At 50.6% G+C, this 10,655-nt stretch overlaps 1 protein-coding gene across 2 annotated transcripts; it reads left to right on the forward strand.

Moving 5' to 3' along the window:
• The first annotated feature begins 2,457 nt into the window (after positions 1-2,457).
• ODF4 (outer dense fiber of sperm tails 4) lies at positions 2,458-10,065 on the forward strand. Of its 2 annotated transcripts, XR_002148804.3 has the most exons (5): positions 2,458-3,082; positions 5,692-5,865; positions 6,093-6,227; positions 6,425-6,686; positions 7,065-10,065. XR_002148804.3 is itself a non-coding variant. In XM_003996279.6 (4 exons), the coding sequence occupies exons 1-4, from the start codon at positions 2,638-2,640 to the stop codon at positions 6,607-6,609; spliced, it is 939 nt and encodes a 312-aa protein (XP_003996328.2). In that variant the 5' UTR covers positions 2,458-2,637; the 3' UTR covers positions 6,610-6,810. The 2 variants fall into 2 exon arrangements, 1 of the variants encoding a protein (XP_003996328.2); XM_003996279.6 differs by lacking the exon at positions 7,065-10,065 and having other exon boundaries at positions 6,425-6,810.
• Positions 10,066-10,655: the final 590 nt, after the last annotated feature.

Here is a 10,655-nt window from a genome sequence, read left to right on the forward strand (position 1 = left end):
CGCCAGTCCATGACCTGAGCTGAAATCACGAGTCTAATCAAGCCTAACTGACTGAGCCATCCAGGCTCCCCACTCTTAAGCTATTTTTAATTACCTTTTGAAAAACAGCATCTGATACATTCACAGGATTATATGACATATCTGTTGGTTATAAATTATTATAATATAATAAATGCCTGTGCACCGAGCACCGGAATGAATAACCTATTACTAATAACCTGTGTGCCTGGTGTAATCCTCTCTGCCCCATTTTCCTGCCTTTCCCGGGAAATTGTGTTTATCATTCTACTGATTTTCATTTTTGTTTTTTTTTCCAAATTTTATTTATTTATTTTAAGTAACCTCTGTACCCAACGTGGGGCTCGAACTCACGACCCTGAGATCAAGCGTGGCACGCTCCTCTGATTGAGTCAGCCAGGCATCCCTCTGCTGATATTTATTTATATTTATTTATTTTTGAGAAAGAGCACAAGCAGAGGAGGGCCAGAGAGAGATGGAGACAGGATCCCAAGCAGGCTCCGCGCTGACAGGCCGGGCTTGATCCCGTGAACCATGAGATCATGACCTGAGCCGAAATCAAGAGTCTGACGCTCAACTGACTGAGCCACCCAGGCGCCCTGATTTTTAAAACGTACCATGCCATCGTAGTAGTGTGTATACTTAAACAACGTTGAGTTTAGTTGGGCTTGTTTAGGAACTCTCTAGAACTGGGATCGTGTTTATAGCATAGACTTCTGGGAGTTACGTTTTTCAGGAAACATATTTCCAAGATTCTTCCATGTTGTTTTGTGTGGCCATTAGGATGAGAAGCTCTTAGAAACTCCAGGAGAACCACACGAGACCCAAGGAAGGAAACAGAATCCTGAAACCACTAGTTCTGCTCAGCCTCCTGGACCCGGGTGCCTCCCGACCGCGGCCGACGGTTCTGAGCATGGCGCTTGTCCCCGCCAGGGCCGGAGCTCTGTCCTCGCCAGTGGGATTGGCGTCTTAGGCAAGAGACTCCACAGGGCTCCCTGGCCCCACCTGAAGATACAGCAAAAAGCCCGAGACCTTGGGGCGCCTGGGTGGTGCAGTCGGTTAAGTGTCCGACTTCAGCCAGGTCACGACCTCGCGGTCCGTGAGTTCGAGCCCCGCGTCGGGCTCTGGGCTGATGGCTCGGAGCCTGTTTCCGATTCTGTGTCTCCCTCTCTCTCTGCCCCTCCCCCGTTCATGCTCTGTCTCTCTCTGTTCCAAAAATAAATAAACGTTGAAAAAAAAAATTAAAAAAAAAAAAAAAGCCCGAGACCTCGAAGCGGGCCCTCACCGGACCATGCTGGACTGCCACGAACTTGGACTTCCAGCCTCTGAAAACGCGAGGGATGCATTTCTGTTGTTTATAAGCTACTCCGTCTGTGGCATTTTGTTACGGCAGCCGGACAAACTAAGTTACGGCAGCCGTACAAACTAAGAAACGGAGGAAGAGCCCTCACGGGATCTGAGTTCCTGATTCTGGCTGTACTTCTGGTCCTGCTGAGCACGTGACCTTGGGATTCACCATGAACTCCCCTTTTGCTTAGGCCTCTTTGGGTTCCTTCCATCATTTGTAGCCACTCACAGGCGCAAGGATGCCTTCCAAAAACCTGTGTGTTTTTGTTCCTTCTCCGTATCCTAGCGAGAGAGCACGAACCGATGAAAATGATAATGTAATTGTAACAACTATCACTTTCTGGAAACTGACTATGCAGCAATGAGTGCTCATTGTTTATTATCCCATTTGATACCGAAACGGAGTCTGCGAGGAGGGTTATTGTTCCTGTGTTACAGGTGAGTAAACTGAGGCACAAAGAAGCTGTTGGATGCATGCAGGTTCGCTGGCCCACATTCCTCTCTCTGCCTGTTGGACCTTAAAGCCTGTGTTCTTAACCACGTGGATCACTACTGCCTCCTCAGAGTGAACCAACTCTGATAGGATTCAAAACTCACATCCCAAATCTGAAAGGCTTTTTCCTTGCCAGAGCTCCTGGGGTCTGAGGTCTAGAAGCTGCTATGATCAGGCCGCCCCAGGTGATTCAGATTTATTTTCTCCTAGCTGAGAAAAATCTCAGACTGTGGGGCTCCTGACTGGCTCAGTGGGTGGGTGGGGCGTGAGGCTCTTGATCTTGGTGTTGTGGGTTCGAGCCCCACGTGGGGTGTAGAGATTCTTTTTAAAAAATAAAAATAAAACCATAAAAAAGAAAAGAAAAGAAAAATTTCAGCTCGTGTGACACGTTTGGAAGACATTGCCAAAGAACTTAGGGAGGCTGCTTTTCTGAGGACCCACTCCCTCTCCTTCTCCCTGCTCCCTCTGTCAGCATTTTGGGGTGGGGTCAGGGCCGAGGACGTGGGAAGAGAAGAGGGGACCCTCAGAAACCGCAGCTCTTGGGGGGTGGGGCCCGTGACCTTGGGCCCCTCCCCCACTTGACTGTCCCGCCCCCGGAATATCGGAAAGTTCCATGGCAGTTAGGGGCCCGGTCCTACTGAATAGGTTGTTTCTTTCCCAGACCCCAGGCCCTGTGGTGGCAAGGACTCTGCCTGCTACAAATATTTAAAGGATGAGGGGCCACTGAGCCCAGCAAGGGAAGGTGGAGATGGGGTGGAGGTTAGGAGGAGAGACAGGGAATGCTCAAGATGGGGGCAGGGGCCTTTAGGGCGATGAGCATCCAAACCCTGGCGAGGGAAGGGGGGGCTGGGAAGCAGGACGGGGCGGAGGGGAGCCTGGCCCAAGAAGAGAGCTGGCCGGCCGACCCCAGCGGTGACAGGCAGGTGCCCGGGGAGCACCCCTCAGAGCCCCGGAGAATCTCCGTGCTGCCCCTGTGGTGGAGGATGACGCACAGCTCCCGCTGGGTAGCACGGGTGCTGGCCTCGGAGCTCAGCCTCGTCGCCTTCATCCTGCTGCTGGCCATGGTGTTCTCCAAGAAGTGGCTGTGCCTCTCCGGGAGCCGCGTCTACCAGCGCTGGCCCACCAACGTCAGCGCGAGAATCTACACGTCGGCTCGTCTCATGTCCATGGGGCTCCTGTACATCTGCAAATCCAAGAGCTGCTCCAGCTCCGAAAACGGGAAAGGTGAGACCCTCCGCGCCCCCGTCGCCGCCCCCGGGGAACCGGCCCGCCTCGGTGGCGCCGTCTGCGCCCTGTCGCCTCCTCCCCTCCTTCTGGTCGTCCCCAGTGCTGTTTCCCTGCAAGATGGCCTCACCGGCAGAGACCGCCGAGAATCGGTTTTCATTCTCCCGTCCGTCCCGGCCAGAGGGTTCTGCCTGACCCAAGGGAAGGTACCAATGCTCCGGAGGAGCTCACAGCCCAGTCTGCGCCTGTGACAATGTTGCCAGGGGCACGACTCTCAGGGAATGTCAATCATTCGATCACACAACACACCCGTTATATTGGGAGAAGAGCCTCCTTGGAGGTGGGGATTTCCTTCCTCTGGGCTTGCAAACCCCGAGCTTCAGGGGAGTCCCCAGAATGCTCTCTCCCAGGCCCGGGCCCCAGCCTCTTTTCTTCCCTTCTCCCTCAGGCCCTGCTTTTCTGGGCCATCTCTGGGTTTCCGTGTCCGGTTTCCTTGCTCCTTCCTTCCCGGCGTCCTTGCAGCCTTTCTCTTCTAGTTCTTGTTCGTCTGACCTCCCCTCCCGGCGCTGGGCCTCCTTTCTCAGCTCTCGCACAAAACCAGAGCGTTTTTGTTTTGTTTTGTTTTGTTTGACGTTTATTTATTTTTGAGACAGAAAGAGACAGAGCACGAACGGGGGAGGGGCAGAGAGAGAGGGAGACACAGAATCCGAAACAGGCTCCAGGCTCTGAGCGGTCAGCACAGAGCCCGACGCGGGGCTCGAACTCACGGACCGCGAGATCGTGACCTGAGCTGAAGTCGGACGCTTAACCGACCAAGCCACCCAGGCGCCCCTGTTTTTTTTAATGTTCATTTATTTAATTTTGAGAGAGTGTGAACATGCAGGGGAGGGGCAGAGAGAGAGGGAGACGCAGAATCCCAAGCAGGCTCTACCCTGTTAGCACAGAGCCTGACGTGGGGCCTGATCCCACAAACTACGATCATGACCTGAGCTAAAGTCAAGAGTCAGATGCTCGACCTACTGAGCCACCAGGCACCCGTTAAATTATTTATTTATTTATTTATTTATTTATTTATTTTGAGAGAGAGTGAGAGAGAAAGAGCGTGAACGGAGGGGAGGGGCAGAGAGAATCCCAAGCAGGCTCTGCAACGTCAGCACAGAGCCGGACCCGGGGCTCGATCTCGCGCACCGTGAGATCATGACCTGACCTGAAATCAAGAGTCCGCTGCTTAACCCACTGAGCCACCCAGGCGCCCCTATTTATCCTTATGTGTTAAAGAGTTTATTTGTAAGTAATCTCCATGTCCAGTGTGGGGCCCGAACTCACAACCCCGAGATCAAGAGTTGCACACTCCACCGACTGAGCCAGGCTTTAAAAAAAAAAAAAAAAACTGAACAAATTTTGAATGGTTTTTTACGCAGCTGTACTCAGTCGTCATAAACAATTTTGTATCTTCTAAATTATTTTAATTTATAGTGTTTTAAATATGTCTATAAAGATACAGTAAACGTTTCCATATTATAATAGATGGGACATTGGGTCAGTCAGTTGAGTGTCCGACTTCGGGTCTGGTCATGATCGCACGGTTCACGGGTTCAGGCCTCACATTAGGCTCTGTGCTGACGGCTTGGAGCCTGCTTCGGATTCTCTGTCTCCCTTTCTCTGCCCCTCTCCCACCCGTCCTCTCTCCCTCACAAGTAAACATTAAAAAAATATATGAATTAATAGATATATATCAAGGTAAATGGATTGTCACCTTTTTACTTGACTTTTATTCTTCCATTCTTGGCAAAGTTGATTTCCAATGTCATATTTGTGAAAAAAGGAGCAACAAATTCGTTAATCATAAAATTTTTTTTCCCCCTGTGTTTAGTATGAATTCTTTGGTATAGATTTCCCAAAGTGGCTTGGCTGGATGAAAGAATGAAATATTTTAAGTTTTTTGGGGTTTTATTTATTTGCTTATTTATTTTGAGTGAGAGGGAGAGAGAGAGAGCTTGTGGGGAAGGGGCAGAGAGAGGGGGGAGACAGGGAATCCCAAGCACGTTCTGTGCTGTCAGTGTGGAGCCTCCTGTGGGGCTTGAACTCACGTACTGGGAGATCATGACCTGAGCCGAAGTTGGACACCTAACCGACTGAGCCACCCAGGCCCTCCTCCCCAACCCACTTTTCTATTGAGTTATTCATTTTCGTATGGTTGGGATTTTCAAACAATCTCCATGCTAAGACCCCTTGCCGGGGTGCCTGGGTGGCTCAGTCGGTTAAGCGTCTGACTTCGGTTCAGGTCATGATCTCACAGTTCGTGGGTTCGAGCCCTGCGTCGGGCTCTGTGCTGACAGCTAGGAGCCCGGAGCCTGCTTCGGATTCTGTGTCTCCCTCTCTCTCCGCCCCTCCCCCGCTCATACTCTGTCTGTCTCTCTCTCTCAAAAATAAATAAACATTAAAAAAAAAAAGAACCCTTGCCTATTTAATAAGTGAAAGTCACATTTCATTGTTACCTCAAATGTGCATTTCTTCGATTATTAACTTTTTCTCGTAATTACTCGTTTGATTATATATTTTTTTCTCTTGTGAATCCTGAGTTCGTCCTGTATTCTCATTTTCTCCAGATAGTTTTAAGCTGTGGGAAAATCACCCGGTCTTCGGGGTGGCCCGGATAACCTTCTGCCTGACCCTGGGGCTGGGCTTTGTCTTCACCGTCTGGTTGCACTTGCCGTATCTACCTGGTCTGAAGAGACTGCCCTTCTTTGGCTGGATCGGGACCATCCTGAGCTTCTTTGAAGGTACCCCTAGCTCTGGGAATGGAGCTCAGTTTCTCACAAGCCACATCTTCCTGGGCACTCCTCCCTCTTCCTTCCTTTGGGGGGGGGTGGGCGCTGAGAATGGAGTCCCCCCATTTCCCCCTTCCCTGGAGAGGTGGAGTTGGGTGGGGCTGTGCTAACTCAGCACAGAAGGGAGCATCCTTGGGGGATTCTTAGGTGAGAAGATCTCTTGGCTTCCTGTCTCCCAGTTACCTTTATCTTCTCCACCCTCCTGCTGTTCCCTATTAACCTCTGGATCTTTGAGTTGAAGAGGAATTTATCTGTCCCCATCGGCTGGAGCTATTTCATAGGCTGGCTGGTGTTTGTCCTGTATGTCACCTGCGGTGAGTGGCCTGGGCCCTGGGAAGGAGGTGGCTCAGGGCAGAAGGAGTGTGGAGGGAGGGAGGGGCTGGTAAGGCCCGGAGGTAGGGAGGTAGGTTCTTAGGATTCACGTCCCCTTGGGCCTCACCTCGCCTGGCCTGCCGCTTGCTTTCCTCCGATCTCCACATTTCCTGTCCCCCATCCCTTTGTCCTTTGCCAGCGGCCCTCTGCCACTTCAACCACAAACACTTCTGGAGCGTGATTATGAACTGTCCCAGCCGGGCCGCGTCCTGCAGCGATGGTTCCAGCTCAGTACAGAACTTTCCGAGTGAGCCGGGGGGCTCACACGCCTCGGTCAAGCAGGAGGAGGCCCTGGATCCGGAGCGAAAGAAGGCATCTCCGTAACCTTTTCCGAAATCCTGGCGCCAACTTCGGCCGCCCCTCGTCCGACTCCCTCTCCTCATCCTTTCTCGAAGCCCTGGGTAGGTTGGCTCTCCTCACCTCGAGGACTCAGAGAGGGAGGATTTTAGGTCAGCCTCGCACTCGCCCTCCTTGTTCCTGCCGGCTGACAGCGGGGCCGATGGGGAATAAATCGTCTCTTGCTTACCGTGTCTGGGAGTGGTTGAGACAAGACAACAGCTTGAAGAAGGCGAGGAAGGGAGAGAGAACAACTTCGTTTCCCGACTCTTCCTGCCTAGGGGCCTTTGGGCTCGTCCCGTTTCTCCCACAGCACACTTGTGCCCCGGTGAAAGGCGTCTCGAGAGCTACGCCTTTCTACACTTCGTTACCCGCATCCCAACATTTGCTAGGAGGCGGGGGGCGTGATGAGGAGAGATCACTTATGACCAGTCGGTTTACAGGGAGTGAACGACTCAAGAGCAAACTGGCCACAAGGTGAGAGGCAGGTTACCTGGGCCAGGGTACCACCGGCACCAACTCCAACTCCAATTCCACCCCGACCTCCGTCCACACCTTCTCCTCCGCCACTCCATCACCACCGCTCTCAACTCCACCAGTTCTGACGCCCCTCTGGGCTGCTCCTGCTCTCCGACCAAGCTTCCCGTGTGACGGCAGGAATAAAACCGTGAGAGTCAGGCCCTACGACCGAGAGACAGAGTGCCCTTTGGGATCACGAACTTCGTCTAGCCTCACGAACACGTGCGGCACCTGCCTGGGGCAGCACCGGCCATGACCCCTGGGATTCAGACATCCCGCACGGAGAGGCTGGTCTCCCAGGAGAGCCGCTGTGGCCGATCTGTCGAATCCTTCCAGATGGAGCCGCCATGCCGGCCAGCTAGAGGAGAGAAGGCACAAAATCCGAGTGGGGTGGGTAGATGAAAGCTGTATGTCTCAGCGGGTCGAGCCGTCCGATACTGCCGTTTCCGCAGTTAAATGCTGCCAATTTCATAAGGTTCAACCTAATACGTCTGACTGGTTTCTATTTGATTTTTTTTTTTTTTTTGGCTCTTTTGAGATTCTTGTCCCTAACCATACCTGACGAGCGGTGTGCAGCTTCTTGGCTCCAGGCAAACAGTCTGCGCAAAGAATACGTGGGCTTGAAATCTGGGCCGAGCAGCACCCCACAAATCCAGACTCATCGTCTCCCTCGTGCTTCTTCCCCCGGTAGCCAGGATTTATTGATTTGGTCATCCTTGGGGAAGAAACAACAAGCAAATGTAGGTCATGATCGGAGAAAGGGATTTGGTAATTTGAAAGAAGTCATAAACTCAAATGCCTACAGGGATGAGACTATCTGCCTCCTACATAAATAAAGGGGGCTATGCTTCCAGTCTATAATTTTCCTCTTTTGGTAAAGACCTAATATAATCTTTTGCTGGATAACAAATTACCCCAAACTTGGTGGCTTAAAATAATAAACATTATCTCACGTGGTTTCCGGGATCAGGAATCTGGGAGCAGCTTAGCTGAATGGTTCTTGCTCAGGGTCTCTCACGGGGTCATAGTCAAGATGTCAGCTGGGGCTGCAGTCATCTGAAGGCTTGACTGGGGCTGGAGGATCTACTTCCAGTGTGGTTCACTCGTATGACTGTCGACGGTTCCTTGCCACAGGGGCCTCTTTCATGGGCTGCTAGGTTGTCGAGAGCTCGTGTCCCCCAGAGTGAGTGATCTAAGAATGAGGAAGGAGGAAGAGGAGGAAGTGTCCGTGCCCTTTATGACTTAGTCTTGGAAGAAATACACTGTTACTTTCACCAGATAAATCAGCTGAAATTTCAGAATTGCACTGTGTTGCAAGGGAGGAACTAAGTCGTCCTCCTCATGGGGCCTTTAAGGATTATTCCAACAAAGCTGTGGAAATTGCACGCAGAGAGGCATTTGAAATTGGAGGATTCATTATATCCACAGGTCCTAGAAGAGGTCCACATTCCACATGGAGGCCACATGGAAGGCCCAGAGAGCAGGCTCAACCACGCAGATGGGGAGCTGAGAGAGTGAGGACCCGTGGCCAAGTGCCTTTGTTGGGGTCAAGCAAACGTCTGAGGGATTTTCATTGGTGCATTTGGATGTCACTAGGTTATAGTCAGGGGAGGGCCAGAAGAGGAACTTGTGGCAGGAGCCAGCCTTGTCACACTTGGTGCACCTGTCACCTGGTAAGGTGCTCACAGTCTCATCGTAGAGCTGTTGAGGCATCCGGCAGAGATGAAGTTTTAAGCATTCGTGACACACTGGCCGTCTGTTATGGGCTGAGTTGTGTCTCCCCCAGAATTCATACGTTGGAGCCCTAACCCCCAGTACCTCAGAATGTAACTAGCTGGAGATAGGGTCTTACGAGGTGCACAGGAAAGACCAGGCGGGAAGGTGCGCATCTGCAAGCCACGTAAGAGAGGTCTCAGAAAGAGACCGAACCTATTACACTTGACCTTGGACTTCCAGCCTCTAGAATTGGGAGAAAATAAGTTTCTGTTGTTTAAAGGACCTAGTCTGTGGCGCTTTGTTACGGTTGCCCTAGCAAACAAATGTGCCGCCTAAATTAGGTCCAGGTGCAGGTGAGGCTCTTTAGATGCAATGCCTTAAATACAGGGAGTCAAGTGCAGGTCCTCTCAATCTGAATACCTGTGAACTAGAGAGACATGTGACCTCCCCTCACACAGCCAGAAACCATGGCAGGGCAGTCAAGGGGTAACCCTGACAGACGCTACTGTTTTAAAAGGGGGATAATGACATATAATGAACACTGAGTAATGTATAGAATTATTGAATCGTTATGTTGTACACTTGAAACTGATGTAACACTGTATGTTCATCATACTCCAAAAAGAAAAAAAAGCGGGGAGGGGAATATGAATGAGAGACACAACGGGGAGTCATTGGTTCATAGCACTTCTGAAATCCAGCTGGGAAAATGTTGAAATGTCCTTGATTGAGACTCAGTCCTGGAGCGTCTGGGTGGCTCAGTCGGTTGAGCGGCTGACTTTGGCTCAGGTCATGGTCTCATGGTTCATGGGTTCGAGCCCCATGTCGGGCTCTGTGCTCACAGAACAGAGATCCTGTGACTCACTCCCTCTCTGCCTCTCCCTGCTTTTGCTCTGTCTCTCTCTCATAAATATCTGAAAAAACAAAAAAAAAGATTCAGTCCTATTTCTCCCCAGCTGCAAGTCTCCATGGGTTTTTTTTTTTTTTTAGATGTAACACACATGCCATAAAATTTACCACTTTAAAGTACACAATTCAGTGGTTTTAGTATATTCACAATGTGCAACCATCACCACTATCCCATTCCAGAACACTCTACGGCTCTAATTACTCCCCCTTCCCTCCATCCCCTGGAACTAGTCTACGTTCTGTTTCTCTGCATTTGCTTATTCTGGACATTTCATATAAATGGAATCATACAATACCCAGCCTCTTGTGTCCAGTTTCCTTTGCTTAGCATAATGTTTGCAAGGGTCGTTCATGTTGTTCAACTCCGTGATGAGAGGCAGAGCCCTCCCAGCTGTTAAAGGTGGAGGCTTGGAGGCAGTAAGAGACCAACTTGGGTATCGGTCTATTGGTATTGAGTTCTGGCTCCGCCTTGTAGGTTCTACTGTATTTTTGGCTGTCTTGTTTTCACGTCTTCCCTTCCTGACTGCCTACACTGATTAACTTCAGGTTCCAGAATTAGGCACGGAAGCGACAGCCTTACATAGACTATTTAACTGGTTCCCCACCTGCAAAAAATAAATCCCTTAGTGGTTATGTTTCTTTGGTTGAACCTTGACCGATAGGCCAGTAACGCCATCTGGGTCTGCTATTCAGCCCATCCTCTGAGTTTTAAAATTTCATTGTGTTTTTTTTCAGTGCTAAAGTTCCCATTTAGTCGTTCTATGTATCTTCTATCTCTTCGTGGAGACTTTCTATGGTTTCATTTGTTTTAAGCCCATTTGTAATTGCTCGTCGAGGCATTTTTATGCCGCTCCTTAAAATCCTTGTTGGAAAATCCCAATGTCTAGGTC

Source organism: Felis catus, chromosome E1 (assembly GCF_018350175.1).
Source record: "Felis catus isolate Fca126 chromosome E1, F.catus_Fca126_mat1.0, whole genome shotgun sequence".
Classification (NCBI taxonomy): Eukaryota; Metazoa; Chordata; class Mammalia; order Carnivora; family Felidae; genus Felis; species Felis catus.